The following is a 23,113-nucleotide window of genomic DNA, read 5'->3' on the forward strand; positions in this document are numbered from 1 at the left end:
AGATTTTCAAATTGAACTTATGGAATTAAACCGTCCGTGTTAATGAAAATAATTTCATCGTTATCTACGAGGGCTATTTTTTTCAAGGTCCGATCGGTCGCGAAATAAAAACCACAGTGAAATCAAAAATGTTTTTATTTGCAACATTTAGCTACACCTTCCAGCTACTTCTCAACGTGGTACCAACTTTCCAATACCCTCGTCATAGAAGGCAGCCGCCTGTGCTTTCAGCCAATTCTCTACGCTGGTCTGCAGCTCGTTGTCTGTGCCAAAATGCTGTTCTCCTAGCCAGCGTTTCATGTGCGTAAAGAGATGAAAATCTGAGGGAGCCAAGTCCGAGCTGTAAGGTGGGTGATCAAACACCTCCCATCGAAAACGCTGCAGGAGCGTCTGTGTTGCAGCTGCAGTGTGCGGCCGAGCATTGTCCTGAAGATGGACAATGCCTGATGACAATATTCCTCTTCGCTTGTTCTGAATTGTCCTTCGTAGTCGTTGAAGCGTCACGCTGTATGAGGATGCAGTGATGGTCGTGCCACGTTCCATGAATTCCACCATCAACACTCCTCTTCTGTCCCAGAACACAGTAGCCATACACTTTCTTATGGAGAAGGTTCGCTTGCACTTCTTTGGTCCACTGTTTGGATTGCTCTTTTGTTTCTTTATTTTCGAAATGGACCCATGTCTCGTCCCCTGTGACAATTTTGTTCAAAGAATCCTCTCCCTCATCATGGTAGCGCTGAAGAAACGTTAAGGTGGCGCCCATTCGCTGTCTTCTGTGCTGGTCGGACAGCATCTTGGGAATCCATCTCGCACAGAGTTTGCGGTACAGAAGTCTCTCACTCACGATGGTATATAGAGCTGACCTTGATATTTCGGGAAACGACTCGCTCAACACAGAAATTGTGAATCGACGATTTTCTGGAATCGCCTGATCCACTCGCTGAACATGATCATCGGTTGACACTCGCTTCCTTCCCTGACCGCCTGCATCATGAACGTCTGTACGTCCTGCTTCAAAGTTCCTGCACCACTCCTGCACTTTGCTGTCACTCATGAAAGTTTCACCGTACACTGCACTCATTCGTCGATGGATTTCGGCTGCATTGCACCCCTCAGCATGAAGAAATCGAATGACTGCACGCATTTCACACTTGGCGGGCGTGCGGCTCTAATGTTCTACGCATTTTCCGTGCTCACTGCGCGCTCCGAAATGACACGTGCGACGTGACGCGATCAACGGGCATACTAGAGACACTGCGCAACACATCCGCGCACAGCTTCATCGGATTTTCAATGTGGTTTTTATTTCGCGACCGATCGGACCTTGATTAAAAAATAGCCCTCGTATTTATGAATTCTAAGAATGCGGCAATTTTGATGTGTAAATTTTATCTGAGTTTGTTTTAAGTCCACTTTCATTATCGGTATAGTCGCTGATCTCAATAGTTGCACTAAATCTTAGTCTTACGGCTGTTTTGTTATTTGTTATGTACAGTAAAACCTCGTTAATCCGGACTAATGGGGGGGGTAAGTTGACCGGTTTATCGAAAGTTCGGATTAACTGAAATAACCTAAAAGAACAGTTGAAAGTGCATTAAAACTCCGTTTATAGCAACAAAACACGTTTATTATGGTGTATTTAGGGGGCATAGGCCTAAATACACTATAAAGTACAAAGTCTGCGGAAAACAGAACTTCATCAGTGGTTGACTGCCTTTTCTTTGGGAAGTTCTCTTGTTGACTTCTAGCCACATTTAAAACCTTGCATTCTGCTTGTTTCTTCTCTTTTTGTCTTTTGCCTGTCCGGATTAACCGAAGTCCGGCCTAACGAGGTTTTACTGTATTAGAGTGCGTGTCAACTCTCCTGCATATGCCCTTGAACGGCTGAACAGCACCAGCGAATCACAGACGTGCAACGTTGCCGTGCTCTCCTTGACAAGGCGTTTCGCTCAACCACGCTGTCTCTTTTCCGTGTGAGATTTCGACATGGCACCGCTGCAGTGCGCTGCTATTGGCTATCGCCATACGCAGGAGCTTTGACGCGCACTCTAGGAGTCACGGTCTGATTTTGTTCGGTATGAGTTTGAAAGGAGATGCGCAGGGATCGTATCGAGGAACAGTTCGTTCTTGCTAGAAACATGATGTTTGGGAAAAGGTTATCCGAGACTTATTTGATTAAACGACTGTTTCAGACGTAAAAGTACTCGGCGGGGCCACAAGTGGTTCGGATCCCACTTTAAACTGTAGGTCCAGTCCCGATTAGCCTTACACTGCATAAAGTGGAATTAAAAACACCAAATCAATCAATCAGACGTAAAAGCAAAGTAAATGTGCTTTGCACCCCGCCATGAAGGAGTATAGGGGGTGTGGAGTTGGGGCCCCATACTTTCTTTGATTGATTTAATTGCTTTATTTCATTTCGCTTCTTGTGCCACTTTTGTCTACTTTGCGAAGATGGGGATGAGTGATGATGTGATGAAATTGATGAATGGACACTCACAAACATCTATGCCCAGGCCAGGATTCGAACCCGGGACCCCTGGCGTCGTAGCTTGTTGTGCTAACCACTCCGCCACAGAGACCGACCCCACACTTTCTTGATCACGGCCGAAGGTGGGGATGATGTGGTCAGCACCACGCCCCTGGCCGCCTTAACTCCTCAGAGTTTCCTCCAGGTATCCACTTTATACGACGCTGGGGCTCTGGAGGCGATTGAACAGGTGGAAGAAAATCCCGTTCTCCTCCTGGTCTCTCGCATGGTTGTAGCCCCTGACTGAGCTACCGCAGCGAACATATTTATACGTGATATTTTCGTGAAAGCAGAGCTTGAAGAAAGGAGGATTGTCATGGTATCCCCTCAGCTAGCAAACGTTATTCAAAGCATCCCCCAGGCCTCCCCCAAGGCATAGTATTTTATTTTATTTCTGTTATTTAAGTCCTTATCACACGGAACTGGATTTCTAGTAGGAATGCCCTAGTTGGCGCTGAACTAACTTTCTAAGTAGCAATCATGGCCGCCTGGCTGACTGCTTGACTGGTTTGGAGGAATAGGACATGTTCTAATTGACATTGCTTTCCTCGACTGGATTCTATGGAACAGCCAATCAGAGCAAAGTTTCGCCATGTGAAGATAATCTGTGAGTGTGCAAAGGAGCGTTTTTATCTGTGGTTTCCGAGTGTTACTCCAGCAATGTATAACGTATACAGCATGAAAGGCGCCTTGAGTTTCACCATCTATGGTGAGTGCACGGTGTTTACATTTGAAACAACTAAAATATTCTTCCATACGTGTACAGTAAACGTTGTAAAGTATGTATTTAAGCAGCGCCATTGTTTTGTACCTAATAACAGTTTATACGAGACGTTATTCCTCTCGGTTGAATAGTTATCGGCTTTTAAAAATGTGAAGTGATACATTGTTTACATCTCACGCGGCCGCCATTAGAACTTCCCTCGTATGGGAACAAAAGTTTATAGACTGGGTAATCACGACAATGAAAATGAATTATGAAATGTAATCAAGGGGTTCCCGGTTCTATACTCAGTGGACAAGGACGTATTTAAAGGGGTCCAGACCCCTCTAGAAAGACTTACCAAGTATTAAATTAAATAATCAAAATATACTTGCTTAGCATTTGTTACATACTCGATGGCTATTCATTACAGCCGAACTTATTGGAAGACAAGGAATTGGAATCATGCGGCTTTGATGGACAGTTCCAAAGATTTATAATAGAAACCTAACACATACCGGGTGGCCAGAATGAAAGTTACCCAACTCAGAACCCTCTGTAGCCTGTTTTAGGCATCGTAGATCTCTGAAATTTGGTGAATCCACTATGCAGACTATGGGGAAGAGGATGGCGATAAAAAATAGTTCAATTTTCCGCCACCAAGTTGAAACGTGTCGCTGTACTTCCATGATGGGTTGTAATAATGACGTAAACTGCTCTAATTGGTTATGGATTTGCCTTTACCTTGCAATACTTGCAATAAACGAGTGATCATTTTCTCGCAACTTCCAGCCACTAACAAATGTCTTTCATTATTACAGCGCCACATTTCAACCTGCAGATAATGACTTTTCGTCAATTGGATCTAACTCCTTTTTGTTATTCAATTAATATTCAATTTTGTATCTATTTGACATGAATTTTCTTGCGAGGGCAGTTGTTTATATACATATTTTGGCGATCTTAACTACATGTAAGCTAGATAATGAATACGTGATGTTATATCTATTCGAAAACTTTTATCATATTTTTACCTATTCATGTAATAATAATAGAATATTAATTAATTTACATGTTTAATATTTTGATTTAATTAAATACAATTATATTATTTTTATTATTATTGAGAGACTTGGTCCGACCCCCTCCGTAATGTATTTCTAGTTATGTGCCTGCCTGTGGAGTTACTAGTGGTTCGGATACCTCATGACACTGTAGGTCTAGTCCCGATTAGCCTTTCTGTGCATAAAGCGGATTTAAAACAAACTCAAAGAAACAAAAACAAGAAGCATCACCCCAGCTCTCCCCACAGGTCGATTAAGAACTCCCTCCGCCGTAGCGGCGATTGGGTTCCAAATCTGGAGGGAAAAGATGCCAAGACTGGGGGGAGGGGCACAAGGGCACTTTTTTCCTTGGTAGATAAGGTTTAGGATAGTGCGGGGGCAAAAGTGGTAAAACGTGGGGGCAACTGCCCCCCTCGCCCCCAATCGCTGCCACTGCCCATAAAAAATTCCACTTCAAGTGCTATATGAACGTCACATATTGTGTTTATAATAATTACACAATCGATTTTATTTTATTGGATTTCTGTTATTTAGCGTTGTTTTTCTTCCACTTTTGGCTAATCGCGACGATGAAGATGAATTATGAAATTAAATTGCTGAAGGGACACCCTCAAAAAACACCCCCAGGCCGGAAGTCGAACCCGGGACTCCTGGCGTCGTAGCGCGGTGTGTTAACCACTCGCCCACGGAGGTCGGCGCGAATTCAATCGATTAGACATCCAGTACGTGCTGGTTGCATATATTCCGGATAAGATTCGCTTTTCTAGGGCTCGTAGAGTCGGAACGAGGCTTCAATTGTTAGGAAAAGTTAGCCATAATGCGCTGTGAACCGTGTTCAAAACTATATTATTTCGAGACTCGAGACGAGATTAGTGTTTATAAGTGTTTTATAAATCGAGACAAGCTGTGGCAGAGTGTTTGTACAGCGCGCTATGATGTCATGGGTCGCTGGTTCAAATCCCGGTCTGGGTATATGTCTTCTTTGTGAGTGCCCCTTCATCAATGCCTGTTATCATATCATCACTCATCTTTAGCCAAAAGTGGCAGAAAAGTAAAGTAAAAATAAACGAAATCAATCAATCAAGGCATTTATATTCATTCATAGACGATTAACCGAGCATTGTCTATCTTTACCTGTCCATACAATGTTTCGCGAAATGAGACGACATTGAAGCACAATATTTTCTCTCTCGCTATGGTTAAGCTAGTAGAGATTCGATTCACAAGATTGGGTGATCACAGACATTATTTTTTTTCTGACATCGTCCCCGCATAAGACGCCTCTAGAACTCACTCAGCTTATAGGTACCTGGAGGCGGTGCAAATCACATCACTTGCAGAATAGCCGAATTCGAGAATGCTTGGGGTCTTATCTTCACACTTCTTATGACACCTGCGATCTTCGTGCACTACTTCCATTAAGTTTATATGCTACTCTATTCTTGACCAATAATGATTTTTGCTACTCTATTTTTGACCAACAATGACGTACGCTATTTTTTAACAATCGAAAAATGAAGGCAATACAGTCATTGTTTACACTGACAGCATTTGAATTCTTGAAAAGTTCCTTTCAACATGGACATTCGGATCTAAAAAATCGTGCAAATGTTTTCCCTAGGTAAATACACGAAGGAGATAGAGTACAAAAGATTAGTTAATGGGCAGATTTCAAGTACGATGGTGACCTTCTGTGCACACACACAGTGCCTTATAAATCTGTTTGGTTTCACTGTTGATATCTCAGCATAAAGTTACTAGACATACCAAGATTGATTGATTTATTTGGTGTAATTTACTTCGCCTTTCTGACACTTTCGTCTAATCGCGAAGATGAGTATGAGAGAGAAAGTAAACAGTTCTTGCCCACCCCCAGGTTTTACACCTAATCGCCGCTACTGAGTATGAGTGATATGCTTAAATTAATGTCGGGATTCGAATCTGGGAACCCTGGGTTCGAGAAATGAAGAGATGACGAGAAATTTTATACATTACGATCTTTACTCGCTCATTATTTTAACAGCGCTGAAAATAATTGCGCGAGAAAGTACATGGAGCGTGTTGATGATCTCATGGGGTTCAGACAACGGCCTAGTGAATGCAAATATGTTTAACCCAAGGTCATGGCAATTTTATTGAAACTTTTTTTGGCACATTGATATGAACTCAACTCCCGCATTGACACTGCGATGAAAACATTCCAGGCATAACCATGTAATACTTACTCTATGGCATAATATATCAATTGCATTAAATGGCTAAGGCAAATTCACAATTCTTAAGGTTAAAGTTCGAAGAATTCTTATCTGTCACACTCATTTCATGACTCATCATTCGAAGACCGCGTCAGAGAAATTTGGGGGACTCGCGTTGCAGTCTACTTTCGAGCGTCGGCAGTTCGAAGCAGTGTAGCTCCGTTCTGTTGGTAACACTGCGCAAGCGAAGTAAATATGGCTACCGTGGAGTTGGCAAGTTGTTGGTGCTAGTGCAGAATTTATATAATTACAGTGTTTGGATTTGAAAGGTGAGCTTCCTAGTGTATAAAACTTAATCGTGCAAGTTCAGGTGAAGTTGTGTGCCTTCTGTGAAATCTCCTACTTATGTAGGAGTCGTGATAATAGTGTGGAGTTATTTTGACAGCATCTGCTACATTTTTATCGTTCGTGAAAAAAGAAAGTTTAATAAACACGGAAGTGGTTCTTTGAGTGGGTTTTGGTTATATTATTACTGCTACAGCAAAGAAGAGAACCATTAAAATATATTTTCAGTTTGTAATGTTTAAGACTGCAAGTATTCTCATCATAATAGCTCGAGAAAATGCCAGGCCAGCGGTTGTTCGTGTGAACTTGGTCACACCCTAAAATAGACGAATATAGCCCGTTTTTTAATCTGTTTACTGGTAATTTATATTTGTAAGTCGTGTAGTATAAGGTATTTTTGTTACTTAAAACGTGAAAAAGGGGAGGTAACGCATTTGTTTTGAACAACAGTGACAGAACCTAGCAAGTTCACATGACCCTGAGCGTGGAATGAACCTATGGTAGCATCGTATGGTGCTTTTTTTGTACCCAACAATCTTGATTGTGAAGTGTAATGATTGTTGAAGGACAAGAAAAGAAGGTTGTGATATTTTGTTTTTGTCGATGTCTACAACGAGTAAATTTATTTAGTGAAATTGGGCCGCATTTCATTCATTCCTCGCAGAGAAAGTACAGTGTCTTATTTTGGCGCACCAAGGAGAAAGTAGTTTTTTAGTGCTGGCTAATATCTTATGCAAACATGATTAGCCTGGTAAAATAAGACATCCAATTTCTCCACCTTTTAGTGTTTTCATACAGCATTCAATTATTACGATGGATAGAATAAATGCTCAACTTAGACAGTTTTTGACATTTCTAAGTGTGGTGCTTTTATTTTATTTTGGATTTATCGTGAAATTCTTTTAAGTGATTTGAGTGTAAGTCGATTAAAAACCACACATTATTTTACATATATTAGTTAAATGCTGCTTCATGCGTTTTTTGACCAAGCATGTGAAATAACCTCAGACTTGGATCCACCTATATTTTCATTAAGTCTTATACTTTACTCGAAGATATGTTTTGGAAACAGTTTTCACATATTTTGTGATGTGAAAATGGTAAAGCTCCCAAACCCGTGGTATGTTTTCCATGTGCCTATGGGTTCTACATTATATGAATTTTTATTACTACTTGCATCTCTGAACAACACCTCTAACTCGTATATTTCGTCTTATTTTACATTCGTACTTGTGCATTGCGGAACATTGTGTAGTTTGTCATTTCGCTTTTCTCATGAAAATAATGTACACAACAGTAATTATTGCTCGTCCTTTTTTCCCTTCTGTTTCGCTTCTGTAACACACAATATGGTGCGTGCCAGGTTGACTAGCGCCGCGGATCAGTGGGTTCACAGTGTTTCCAAGCTCGTTAATCAAAAAATGCCCCCACACCATTCACGGATAGCCCCACAAACCATTCATGGTTAGGTTCAGTTAGGTTAGGCAAACATAATTAAAATTTGGGGTTATAACTGAAAAATGCCCCACACACCATTCTCGCATAGCCCCACAAAAACCATTCACGGTAAGGTTAGGTTAGGCAAACATAGTTAAAATTTCTGGTCTCGAATGTATATTTCGTTCCACCATGTTCTGGTGAAAGAATGGCATGGTTGGAAACACTGACAGGAGATTTCGTGATCAAACGTGCGGAACATCCGGGTCTCAATTAGAGGAAGGAAAGATAAACAATGGCAATTGTGCGTCAGAGATATACATTTCGTGAAAAACACAGGAATTCCCGCTCAAGAATATTCAACGACGAAAGAAAATACCTCAAAATGCCACAAAAACTCATTTCAATAAGTACTTTCTTGTGTAAAAATGAAGCAATCCATTGTTTGGAGATGAAAGTGTTACCGAAATTTTTACGCACTAAATATAATGCATATTTGTACATGGTTGACAGTAGGCTGTCATTTGGGTATGGTTACCCGAGATAAATACCTTTCTTGAGTTTGTTTCTGTGGGTGGTGTTCCTTTTGTTTACAAGTGATTTATGTTACATGAAGATGCTTTTTTCTGATGTTGTGAATGGTTTAGGAATTATATAGGGCTCTTACATTTGGTTGTCTTATCAGTGTTTGCAGGGGCGCCGACTTGTCAAAATTATTGGGGCGCTCTGATCACTGAAATAAATGAATGAATGACTTCCTCCCTCCCTTTTTTAAAAATAAAAATTAAGTCTTTGTATAGCAGTTTTTAAGCAGCTATTATATTCCTCATGCAAATGAAATGTAACATGAAAAACGTGTGTCTGATCATTTGTTTTTTTAGATAACAATTAACATTTTTATTTAAAAGTAGGCTATGTATTTACATTAAGAGGCCAACATAACAGTTTTATGCCGGCCTCGGTAGCGGAGCATGTTGGGTGGTCGGCTCAACTCACTTTGATCCGGAGGTCTCGGGTTCGAGTCCCGGCGAGGGCATGGGTCTGTTTTAATGTCTGCAACAGACTTGTAAAGAAAGGACATGTGACGGGTGCAAAGAACCTTAGTGTTGAATTACCCATCAAAATAGCGAATATTTGCAATATTTAACAGTTTTATTTAATTATTTACATACATACTAACACAAATCGCAGGCAAATAGTTTTACTTTTTTGTTCTTGCTACAATATTTTACTTTTTAAATTTAATTTTGCAATAATAAATAAACACATAGCACGCCGTGCTTTAGCAATAATGCCTTTGATCATAGCCGTTCCCGCTTTCGCAATACAGACTTTTCATAAGCTTTCCTTGCATACTTTACTGCAAGCCAGTGTTAAATAAACTCAAAGACTTTAGCTTTTAAGAATTATTTTCCCCTTATTCTTTGGACTAGAGGAAGAGATTTCGAGGATAACTAAATATCGTACATATCAATATTGCCTCAAAGTCGTGCTTACGACCTCAAATTGTTCAGAATTAACTAAAAAACATACTGGTATAATTGTCATATCACGTCGTTATTTTGAAACTGTTTTCAGTAAAAATGTTAACAATACTCATAATCATATACTTAGTATATAGTAAAAAGTCATGTGTTTTGCTGACTCCGTTCATTACCCCCCCCCCCAAAAAAAAAGTTGATGGTCTAGAACATTTCAAATGTGTATTTAAAGTTAAGTTCATGTGGCACAATTCAGAGTAAACTTTACAAGAGAAGCAAAATAATACATGAGATCCTCTTAAGCAAAAGTATTTGGGTGGCTCTGCCCCACTTCATTAACATTGGGGTTCTCGACCCCTCCCTCCCCCCCAAGCCCCATGGAGTTGGCACGTATGAGTGTTTGTATGGGAGGATGTGCAGTTTTGCAATCCTTGTGAAATCGTTGGGGAAATTCATTTTAAAATTTTCTGTAGAAACCAGCAATTTGTTTCACCGAAATGAGTGTAAACACAGTCAAGGCACCCTCCTCTCCCCTACTACAACTTGCAAGTTACACTTCAAGCACTGCTCGTAATTGAAAGACTGATCCAGGCTTTTTACGTTTATGCATCAGTATTGTGGTCTGGGATATTCTCATGCACATTATGTAATGGCTGTCTACAATGTGCACTGATACAAGAACGTTTATTTTAAAATGGTTCTCTGATGCGAAAGGGTGATAACACGAGTTTCCTTTATTTCCTCCCACATTAATATTTCAAACATATGTTGTGCTTGTTAACTTTAGAAGTTCATTCTACAGCTACATCCTTCCTCTTGATAGCCTTGGAAGCTGGAGATGAAATATCAATAAACAGTTTTTCTTTATTTCTGAGTGGCAAAATAAACAGCAGAGGGATATTTTATCTTGCAGAGGGCTCAAGTGGCGATTTTTTGCTAGTTTTGCAAAAAGGTCAAAAGCATGACTTCATGAAGGATTGCAACATGGGTAGGAGAAAGAGGAAAGTATTTAGTGTGTTCAAGACATAAGAATACTGGTGGGTTTAGTTGCAGATACATTTACATGTGGAGGTCAGGCTGTTTACCAATCAAATTATGCATGAATCGTCAAAGCTGGAAATTTTTCATAATTTTCCTCGCAGACAAGAAATGATTCTTTAATTCAAAATGCACTTACGCCCCCTCCCCCGAAATTTTTCTGTCCTCCAGCTTCATTGAATGTTTCAGACCCCATCTGAGTGGGTGGTGGTGACTTTATTTTAGATGCTGTTAATGAACACTTTCCTTATCAGGTGTTATCTTGATTCCAGTTTGTTAATTCTAGATTTCAAGGACAGAGGGAACCACATTTTGAAACTTCAAAACTGGAGATTGTCATTAATAGGGAGCGGAAGTTGATGAAATGTCATCTTTTTTCTGACATCTGGGACACGATGCCCATTAAATATATACAATATTACACAGTCTAGAACCCAAAAAAGGTAATTTTAAAATGCATATTTTTTGCATTTTTTGCCAATTTTCAGGTTTAGGTAATTTTCCCATCATTTTTCGCAATATTCGGTGTATTGTTTCATCATATTTTGTCACTTCTTTCATTTTGGTAATATTCTTGAGTCTTTTCACCAAGGTGAAAAAATATTCGGTCGTTTCCATTGGAAATCCTCATTGCATAATTTAATTGAATATGCATGTGGTATCATTTGGTGCCCTTTTTTTTTTGAAAGCCAGATTGCATTTTGTTTAATTTCCTTTTCATTTCAATTTTTAACCTGAAACTAACAAATTCTATGCATTTTTTATGTCAATTTTCCCCACTTTTTTTGGACATTCTATAGGTCATATACCTATATTTTTTAGGTCATCAACTTCCGCTCTCTAGTCATTAACAATAATTTATCTACACACCCCAACACCACCTCAAACTTCCTCAATGTCCCCATGAAATTTTCCACAAAGGCCCCATTTTTGTCTTATTTTGGCTGTAAATCAGTGGTGAAACCACAGGGGTAGGGCATTGCCCCCCAATGTCAGAGGGAAACCAATTCTAGTGGGCAGGACAAAATGATGCTCAAGATGGAATTAGTTTTCATATATTTCTTGCATTTTTCTTCCAGACGGCCAAGAGCACCTACAAGGGGGGGGGGGGGGCCTCAGGAACAATTGCATCCCCTCGATTTCAAATTCTATGCAAGTTAAAATAAGTTTCGTATAATTTTCTGGCTCGCTTCACTCGCAATCCATGCTTTTCTTAGTCTCATCAAATTCAGAGTCATAGCTAGGGAGCGGCAGGAGTTGCCCCGTGAAGTTATTTGAACCCTATTAAATTCATATTTTCAGTTTGCAAAATAGTGGATCTAAAAATTTTCTTGCTCACTTGGCTCAAATTATGTTTCTTTTCTGTAATACATTGTAAATTACTAGAGAGAGACATACGACCAAATGTGTACTTTCAGACTGTTGCTGCTAAACAGTTCTGTTTTAAATGTATGCACAATTATTTTGAGGAAAAGGAGCACACACATGTGAGAGACTATATTTATATCATTTTTGCTGTTGGTTTGTTATGAGGTGAATAAATTGATTATGTAATGTTTTTTTTTTACGTTGCTCCATGTTGCATATGGTAAAACGTATGTTCTACATGCAAGTTAAACATGCCATGTGTACAAGAAGAATTACATTTTTGTCTTTCAAAAAGACAGTGTGTGTTCTTGTTTTACATTATTAGCTAATGTGAAATTGAAAACACCAGGGAAAATGCCAATAATAATAATGGCATTATTATTATTCCCACGTTTATCCTCCTGGTACTTGCCCCCCCCCCCCCCCCCCGACAAAAATTTGTGATTGTGCCTCTGCTGTAAATATACCATTGCACACCTCCATGTGGAGAATTCTGGATAAACCTCCGTTCATTAAGACATCGGTTGACTATGTTTGTTAGTTTTAGGCAACAGGTGAGGTGAGAGCCCAATTTTGGATGTTGCGGAGGTAATGAGAGATCGTCTTTTTAGATGTCCAAAATAGAGAAAGCTAGGACCACGGTAGCTTAGTTGGTAGAGCATCTGGCTACTATGTGAAAGACCCAGATTCAAAGCCTGGGTCGGGTGACCTGGACCAGGAAATTTCCCTGTTTCTGCGCAGCTCTGAGGCCCATCCAGCCTCACATAAATGGGTATCGGGGGGTTAAAGTGATCGGGCATCATGATGATCACTTCCACCAAACTATGGCAGAGATCAAGAATATGTGGAGCCCTACCTCCATGTCAGCCCATATGCCTTCATGGCATGTGTCCACATACACAAGGGTACCTTTACTTTACAATGGAGAAAGCTGTGACTTGTTATTTTACTCCTGTTTTAGCTGTTAGTTTACATCATCATTACCACTACAATCTCGTCCCAACGCCTCTCACTCGTTTATTTCGTCATTTTTAACATTCATACTTACCTAATGTGCATTGCGAAGCATTCTTTAAGGTGGGATTTTGCTTTTCTCACTAAAATAATTTCCACTTTTGACATTACGAGTAATTATTGTTCTTCCTCTTTTCTCTTCCGTAACGCACAGTATGGCGGGCACATCTTGAGTTGCGTTGTGGATCGTCAGTGGGTATGCAGTATTTCCAACCTTCTTTACCAAGAAATACCTTAGCCACATGAACCATTCATGAATAGCCCCACAAACCATGCACGGCAAGGTTAGGTTAGGCAAACATAGTTAAAATTGTCATCTTCTTGCAAAACAACGGCGTGGTTGGAAACACTGACAGGGGATTACGTCATCAAACGCACACAACGTCAGGTCCACATAGAGGAAGGAAATTAAAGGAACGGCAGTTGTGCATCGGAGAGATATTTCTCTTGAAAAATACATGAATTCCCGGTGAAATAGATTCAACGATGAAAGAAAATACGAGGGTGGTTTGAAAAGTTCTTGGAATCACCACCAGATGTCAGTGCTAGGACAACGAGGTTCCCGCATAGTAATAGGCCATCCTTTATTAATAAACACGTGGCGCGTCAGTGTTCTGGGTAGAGATCTGTGGTGCGGACGTCACTTTGTAGTTGTTCCCATGCAGTGCTTTGTGAAGATGGAAAAAATCGAGATTCGAGCGGTGATTAAGTACTTCGTAAAGAAAGGTATGAAAGCAAAGGAAATTCATGCTTATTTTCTGAACACACTGGGGGACTCTGCCCCTTCATATTCAACTGTTGCAAAGTGGACAAACGATTTAAATTTGGTCGGGACAGCTTAGAAGATGATCCACGTAGTGGTCGCCCAAAATGTGCTACTACCCCAGAAATTATTGAAAAAGTGCATAAATTGGTCATGGAGGATCGCCGACTGAAATTGCTGAAGCTATAGGAATGTCATCCGAACGGGCGTATCACATTTTAACAGTTGAATTGGATATGAGAAAATTATCTGCAAGATGGGTGCCGCGACTTTTAACACAGGACCATAAACGCATCAGAGTGGACATTTCCGAACAATGTTTGACTCGTTTTAAGAGAAAGCAAACAGATTTTTTGCGCCGGTTTGCGACGACAGATGAAACGTGGGTCCACTACTATATCCCAGAGACAAAACAACAGTCAAAGCAGTGGAAACATGTTGATTCACCACCACCAAAGAAAGCAAAGGCAATACTGTCGGCCGGAAAGGTAATGGCGTCAGTGTTTTGGGATGCGAAAGGGATTCTGTTGATCGATTATTTTCCCACTGGTCAAACAATTACGGGACAATACTACACTAATCTCCTCGACCAACTAAAGCATAAGATACGGGAAAAGAGGCCAGGTTTGGCAAGAAAGAAAATCATCTTGCATCAGGACAATGCGCGCCCTCACACAAGTGTCGTTGCCGTGGCAAAAATTCATGAACTTGGTTACGAATTGTTGCCACATCCACCTTATTCACCTGATTTGGCTCCCTCAGACTTCCATCTTTTCCCCAAACTCAAAGTTTCCTCTCTTCAAAGGAAGAACTAATAGCCGAAGTTGAGGAATCTAATTTTCGAGATGGGATCAAGGCATTGGAACATCGCTGGACCAAGTGCATTAGTGTACAGGGAGACTACATTGAAAAAATTTAAAAAATCACTGTTGTAAGTCGTTTCTTTCTATTCCATTCTGAGAACTTTTCAAACCACCCTCGTACCTCCACGAACTTTGAAAATGCTACACAATCTCATTTCCGTAAGTAGTTTCTTGTGTAAAAATGAAGAAATATGTTGGGACGAGATTATATTGTTACCACTTCATCTGTGAGAGGTGCCCATAAAAACATTCACATACTTGGTGAGATGTACAATGAACTATTTCTAAGTGTTCATTGTAAATGTTAATACAGGGTGACAAAGGTCAGGTTGCATGGGAAGTTTTTTTTTCTCTTTAATTGACCGTGAATGGTTGAATATTCAGTTTCCTAGTGCATGGATCAGTCCCATTGAGTGTCCACCAGGGTCTCCAGACCAATAGGATTTTGACATTTGGGATAATTTAAAGGCGCACATCTACTCAGTTAAGATTCAGAATATCCTACATCTGGAAAAATGCATTGTATAATGTGCAGACATGATTATGCCGGACGTTATGCAAAAGGTTCTGGAGAACTGGAAACGTCACGTGCACAAATGTTCAAGGTGCACACATTGAAGATTTACTATAAATCCCTAGGTAACCTGACTTTTGATTCACCCTGTAGAAACTAAATTTGTATCATTGCAAGGGTTACTCAAAATGCCTGTCTCTGTTTCAGATGGCCTACGAGAGGGTTGTCGCAGCCGGAATGTGTTGATTCTTCCTCGCAGCCAAATCATGACCGACCCGAGCAAGTTGCCACTGCAGTTGGCTGGTGACAGGTCGTTGGATGTGAGTGTGATAAGTAAACGCCAAAAGCTGTCCTACAGCAATGTCCCCACGGTTCACGGTCAACCGTCTCCATGTGCGAATGGACGGCCGCGGCTCAGCAACCACCAAAGAAACCTCAGCCTAGATTTTCGGTAAGTTTCCGTGGTGTATTATTTATGCAAGGTTTGTAGGAGAAAGAGGAAAGAAGTTCTAAATAAGTATGAATTAATGTTTAAAGTTTGTAGAATATGTGCAAGTTATTTCTCTTGTATTTTTTGGCTTTTACAAGCATAAAAACACAATTTTTCGTGTAATGTTTCAGGAGAACACATGCTCCCTTCATCTAAAATTTAATTTTAGTTTGATTACGGATATATTTATAACTAGGGCTCGGGATCTTATGTTATAACATATTTTTTTATTTGGCATCGGATCGGATACTGGGGTGAGATCTTTACGTATCTGATGAAAATCTGTCGAAATAGACAAACTTGATAAGGCATACTTTGACATATTTTACCAATTTCGTGTTTTTACAACATATTTCTTCAATTTTCTCGTAATAAGACATATTTCTGTATAATTTCTTAATTGTCTTGCATATAATCGGTTATTTTAAAATTTATTAATTTTTATTTTATAATTCATACCTTTAGCGCAACACATAGTTCATATTATCGATGGCACGATAAGGAAATTATGAACGAAGAAATGAAAGCAGATGTCATGTTTTTACCAACTAGTACAGAACAAAAATACCCCCTTTTTATAGCGAGCTGCCAATTATGCTTTACTTTCCACAAAGGTGTAAATCTGACATAATAGCAAATAACATTTTTGATAATTGCAGTGAACCTTACAATATATTGTCAGTATTTTCCCACTACATTATATGGTTAAAGGGATTCTGACTTCATTTAATACCCCACCCCATCGTTATCTATCTTCCCTGGAAGATACTGACATCCCGTATAATGAGACATTCGAAAGTACTTTTGTGCATATTTTTTACTTTACTGGGGATAATTCTGAATTTTTCTGACATTTTTTAATTTTTCGTGACATATTTTTCCATTTTTATAACATAATTACATACATATTTTAAAGTTTTATAGGACATAAAGTCCCAGGCACTATTTATAACAATAGGATACATTTAACAAAAATGTACAAAAAGAAGCAGTTCTACAATGAATCTTGTCAATATTACATTATTGAAACATAACAACTATATTGCCATTTTTGATATTAAACTTCTTCCAGTTTTTTTCGGTAAAGGTTCCAGGACATTCAAATCTAAGCTTCCCATCACTCTTTTTAAATCCCCAATGTCTAACATAATAGTAATAAAATGAGAAAAAAACAGACTGCCTGTCTCACACTTGAGTTGCTGTGTTCCAACAATGTAACATTATTGTCAAGATTCATTGTAGAATTGCATCTTTTTGTCAAATTTATCCCTTTGTCATAACTGTATGATTAATCAAAATAGGGAGTGTGTGTTACAACAAAAATTGTGTTTTATACCTGTAACAGCTGTAAACTATAATAGAAATAATTTTACAATGCAAGCAATATTAGGCATTGCGGGCGGATATTAGCGGCAACTCGCGAGAATCAATGGGCTAAAATATAATTCAAATTCATTTTGTTCCAAGGTTTCTTATTCAAATAGAAAAAGCTAATCATTTTAATACAACACATCGTGCAAAGTGTCTTTTTGTTTTAGATGTAACCATCTTACATACACAGATGAGAACTTGAGCTTTGTGTTCTTTACTTCATTTATTTCTGTGAACTCTCAGTTACCTTTTCAACAACCTTGGTAGAGATCTATATTTTTGCATCATCTTTTTTCTTTGAATAGCCCTGTATGCTTAATTGTGTACTTAGTTGTAAAGATCTAAAAATATTTCTTTTGTTGTAGGTCCATGGGTATTCTGTTACCTCCAGTATCTCAGATTACCACAACACACCATCGAAACAGGAGCTTGGATTCTGCCCTCCAGCGTATCCCTGAAGTGGACATCACACCAAGTCCGGAGTGCGAAGGGGATCTTCGTGTGCCAGGAGCGAAGAGCAACCTCACCCTGTCCGAAAGCAATCAGTTGAAGCTCAGCCCGGTCATAGATAAGAATCTAGTGCAGTGCAGCAAGCCAGAGACCCCCGTCAACGGCCAGTGCACCGAGGGAAAGAGTGCGAAGGTGCCGCATGCTCGCGATCGCGAAGATCTGACTAGCCTCGGCTCAGACGACTCTGGCATCTGCGGCTCCGATGGAGACACGCGCGAGTCGAGCGTGGAGAGGCTGCAGATGAACCAGAGCCGAGAGAGCCTGGACTCGGCCAAATCGAGTAGGGTGGGCGGGGAGGACGGTGAAGTGTGCGAGACGATGGAGGTGGACAGCGGGAACTCCGTGGATGCCGTGGACAGCCCTCCGCCGCCGCCTCTCGTTCTGAGTGTCGCTCCGGAAGAGCTCGCCGAACCACAATGTTGGGTTGCCACAGACGAAGAGCTCTCGAGTGTGGACTGTGTTTCTGTGAAAATCGGTGCTAGTGAGTGTGTTGACCCTTCTGCCAAGAAAGAGAAGGACTGCGAGAGGGGGAAGGGGTTCCTCTTGAGACTCTTCGAGAGCATTCTGTTTGACATGTCCATGGCAATTACTTACTTATTTAATTCTAAGGAACCTGGTGTGCAGAGTTATATAGGTGAGTATCATTCCTAGTCCTTTCTTATTATGTGCATTACCACACTGGGCAGTTTGTGATCAACAAAAGTTAAATTAAGTCATTCCACATCAAATCAACACAAAAAACTAAGGTTTTGTCACCCACCTTCTCCGATTTTCATGAAATTTGTTTGACACCCTTCTCTTATGCTTGAAAGAAACCCCCTAATTTTTTTTCACTCTATCTCAAACGGTCTTCATTTTACAGCACTTTGAAATGTCATTAATTCAGTGTCGTCCGTCACTCTTGGGACCCATCGACACAAGATACCCTTGCTTACATTTTATTTGTTTTCTCCTTAACCAATCATCAGATCTCTCTGATATTTTATACAAATTTCAATGAAATAATGAGTATTTCAGAAAAAAATACATCAGCACTCAAAAAGTTTTACAAGTGCCTATAAAGCCTAATAATGGACTTGTAGCCTATATTTTGTGGTGGGAAAACTAGGTTACGAAAATCTGAATTTTCATCATGATGGAACCAAATGCTTTTGATGTTGAAAATCATTGCAAAGACATTCTCTTTCTCTACAACAAATAAATTGTTTGGGTTTTTTTTCCTTCTTACGAAAAGTTTACATTTTTTGGACATTGCCTAAAATTTCAGGGTCAATCTGTACCAAATGGTCCAGCACTGGTCACTCGACCATTTTTAAAATTTTTCATTTGTTTGTCATTGTAACCCCTGTACTAGGGTAGTTCAAAACAGGCATTATTTTTCTAAAACTAGACTTCGTTTGAAAATGGCAGCAATTTTTTTTTTTTTTTTACTTGCAACATTTTTGGCCCATGCAGACAGTTGCGATAATTATGATAACTCAGGTAAGAAAAATTATAGAAATCTGGGGTAAAAAGCATTGTTCTCAGTACATTTCAGGCTACATTTTATGTTCAGTATTTTTTTCACCACATCTAATGCAAATGGCTTAAATTTAGGGTCAAAACTGACTGATATTCAATTTTGAAGAGAAATCGATGTATAGGATATATATTTTTTAGTAGGTAAGCAATGAAATATCAGAGCTATAATTTATTGTAGAGGAAAGATATACAAAGCTCTTTGAAAATGCTCATTTTTCTCAAAATTTGGACCCCAAATATATTTCTGGTTGGAATGGTCTTCCCGATGTCGTAGTGGTTACGTTGTCGTTTTGTAATCATGGTGTCCCGGGTTCGATACCCAGTGGAGGCACATACTGGTTCAGATCCCACCTTAACAAACTGTAGCTCCAGTCCCGATTAGCCTTCCATGCATAAAGTGGACTTAAAACTGAAATGAAACAAATATCTGGTTGGTAAAGGTAAAAAAAAAAGGTAAAGTGTTCCCCTGTGCATAGCACCACGCCATGAAGGCGTATAGGGGGTGTGGGGGTAACGCCCCACACTTTCTTGATCCGGTCGTGAGTGGGGTGATGTGGGGAACCTAATAAAATTTGATATTTACAGCATAAAGAGGTACCTGTAAAAATTTTCGAGATTGATATTACATGGATAACAAAGTTACAAGAGGGGAAAGTTTGTCAAAAACAGGCAAATTTACGTTATTAGTTACAATTATAATTATTTACTTTTAATGAACTATCATGCAATTACAATTATTGTGCATATTAATTAATTGCTACATACGAATGGCATAGTAAACCCGTTAGTATGTCTATTATCAAAGAAAAGATGTGTAAGGCTGTGTGTCAAATATTTTCTGCTGAAACTTTGGATGTACATGTTTCCTCTAAAAAACACAACAGCTCTGATATTTCATTGCTTACCTATCATTGATTTCCCTTCAAAATTGAATATCAGTCAGTTTTGACCCTAACTTTCAGCCTGAACATAAAATGCAGCCTGAAATTTACTGCGAACAATGTTTTTTACCCCATATTTCTATAATTTTTCTTAGCAGAGTTATCATAATTATCGCAACTGTCTGCATGGGTCAAAAATGTTGCAAGTCATGATACAAATATGGCTGCCATTTTCAAACTAAGTCTTGTTTTAGAAAAATAATGCCCGTTTTGAACTATCCTAGTACAGGAGTTATGACGACAAACAAATGAAAAATTTTAAAAATGGTCGAGCGACCAGTGCTGGACCATTTGGTAAGGATTGACCCTGAAATTTTAGGCAATGTCCAAAAAACTTAAACTTTTCGTAGGAAGGAATAAAAAAAACCAAACAATTTATTTCTTGTAGAGAAAGAGCATGTCCTTGCAATGATTTTCAACATCAAAAGCTTTTGGTTCCATCATACCCACATCATGAAAATTCAGATTTTCGTAACCTAGTTTTCCCACCACAAAATATAGGCTACAAGTTCATTATTAGGCTTTTTAGGCATTTGTAAAACTTTTTGAGTGCTGATGTATTTTGTCTGAAATACTCATTATTTCATTGAACTTTGTGTAAAATTTCAGAGATATCTGATGATTGGTTAAGGAGAAAAGAAATAAAATGTAATCAAGGGTATCTTGTGTCGAGTGTCTCAAGAGCGACGGACAACACTGAATTAATGACATTTCAAAGTGCTGTAAAATGAAGACCGTTTGAGATAGTGAAAAAAAATTAGGGGATTTATTTCAACCATAAAGGAAGGGTGTATACCAAATTTCATCAAAATCATAGTTGGTGGGTGTCATGACCTCGTTGAAATGGCGTGGAATGACCCTGATACTAGTCTTGTGTAAGTACTTTAACGTGTTCAATTTTTGGACGTTAATCACAGTTTTAAGTTTCCATATACCTAGACCTACGTTTTAGAGACTACTTCATTCTCCAAACTCAGGTTAGTGTGTTTGTTGTAACTAGACATCAGTCAGTAGTCCTCAAAATCACAGCTACAAAGTTCTTTAACAGGATGGCTGCTTACCGGGAATTCCTGAAATTATGCGTGATTTTTTGCTCTGGGAATTCTACGTGAATTTTTTTCTCCGTAGATGTGGAAAATTGCAACTCCCATTGAATTTATACATATTTATTAATGCCCTGAAGCATTTTTTTTCACAGTTTAGACATTATTTTTATTGAGAATGGAAAGAATGCTGCGTGTAAAATAAAACAGAATTCCCTCAATTGCTTTACGTTGGTAGTGTCCTCCGACTGAAAATTATTGCAGACTAAGAATTCTTGAAGTTGATTATGTAAATTTGAGTTTGAAGTTCTTATACAATTTAACAGGTTTCTTTTTGTAAATGAGTATATTCAGTAAAATTTGTGTTGATGTATTTCGAATCTTAGTATGTAAACTGTGCACCTTAAATTATACAGGGTGTTTCTAAAGGTCGTTTACAACGCTTGGGAGGTGATTCCTCACACGAAAACAAGCAAAAAGTCTAAGTTCCATTTTTATGACTGAGGCTTCGTTTCCGAGATAGAAGCCTCGCAAAAGGTGACAAAGTGAACGTCACACCTGACTGGGACGAATACTATAACAGATAGAGAGGCGGTTCCAAGGGAATCATAAAGGAATCGTATGTGCTCAGTCCGGAAGTCACTATGAAAAGTTCACTGCACGCATGCGCAATGGAGTCCTCAAAGGAATGGGGGATTTCCAGCAAGAACAATACATGGAAAGGGTATGTAACGCAGCAAGAAGGACCGTGACAATGAGAAATGCGTTCAAGACAACACATCCCGACCTCAAACATCAAAACATGAGCACCGAACACAAAATCCGAAAAGTTGAGCACGGTTGCATACCCCAGTTACACGCGAGGAATGAACGAATCATGTCATGTGGCATACGAGAGACACATTACTCCACCAGGAGGAGGGAAAGAAAAACACAATATCAGATGATTGCGACAACGTGTATTTTTACACGCGACAACTACGTAATATCCCCCCCCACACACACACACAACAAACAGCAAATGCTACAATGTCTTATGCACAGACAGTGCGTGTCACTGTACACCAACTGAAGATGTCACTTTCACCACACAAAGGGGGTGGGGAGCAATACCAAAAGTGTTCGCACGCGATCATTGTGACGTAAAAGAGACCAGTTTTGGAAGCGCTGCACAGGCAAGTCTGGCTCTCGTAGTCTACGTTTGACTTTCATGACTGCTGTTCCCGCGAGAGAAGCTCGAAGGGTTGGTTCTCTCCGGCAGTCGTTCCAGTCGTGTTACATGTGCTGGGATATGATCAGCAGTTCGCTGTAGGTTGTCATACGCATTGAAGAGTACTAGTATGTTGTATTGAAAGAAGTTGACGTGGTGGAGTGGGCAAGTCAAGTATCGCTACAATTGGTCTGTGGTGTTCGTACGGTGATACGACCAATTTGTGCAGTGTGCCAGTGTTAAACAAAAACGATACTTTGCAGTTCCAGCTCCCTATTACACAGATGGCTGCGTATACGACCCAGCAGCTAGCAGACATGCATCTCATGTATGGGGAGGCACGTGGTAATAACCGTAAGGCAAGGCGTCTTTATGGAGAACGCTTTCCACATAGACGTTTACCGTCTCACACCTTCTTTCAGGTAGTGGACAGTCGACTGCGTAAAACAGGGTCAGTGTTACCACCGCGGCAAGAAGTTGGAAGACCCCGAAGTGTACGCACACATCAGTTTACAGAAGATGTGTTAACAGCGGTCGCAGAACATCCTGGCACCAGTACGCGAGTGCTTGCTCGGGCACGAAACACGTCTCATGTGAATGTTTGGCGAGTGTTGTCAGAGGAAGGAATGCACCCTTTTAAACTGCAGAAAGTACAAGAACGGTTACCTCGTGACTTTCGCCCTCGTATGGAGTTTTGCCAATGGTTGTTGCA

The 23,113-nt window shown here is 39.7% G+C and overlaps 1 protein-coding gene across 2 annotated transcripts in view; it reads left to right on the plus strand.

The window, feature by feature from the left end:
- fwd (phosphatidylinositol 4-kinase beta fwd) overlaps window positions 1–23,113 on the plus strand; it is a 95,202-nt gene that overhangs the window by 31,599 nt on the left and 40,490 nt on the right. The window contains exons 1-3 of one of the 2 annotated variants that reach the window (XM_083115561.1): window positions 6,668–6,821; window positions 15,523–15,766; window positions 17,542–18,320. In XM_083115561.1, the coding sequence (XP_082971687.1) occupies window positions 15,582–15,766; window positions 17,542–18,320 (964 nt within the window). In that variant the 5' untranslated portion in view covers window positions 6,668–6,821; window positions 15,523–15,581. Of the gene's footprint in view, window positions 1–6,667; window positions 6,822–15,522; window positions 15,767–17,541; window positions 18,321–23,113 lie in introns of those variants that run through there. The other variant, XM_083115560.1, reaches the window with a different exon arrangement.

The sequence above is a fragment of the Lepisma saccharinum genome, chromosome 30 (assembly GCF_977018435.1).
Source record: "Lepisma saccharinum chromosome 30, izLepSacc3.1, whole genome shotgun sequence".
Taxonomy (NCBI): Eukaryota; Metazoa; Arthropoda; class Insecta; order Zygentoma; family Lepismatidae; genus Lepisma; species Lepisma saccharinum.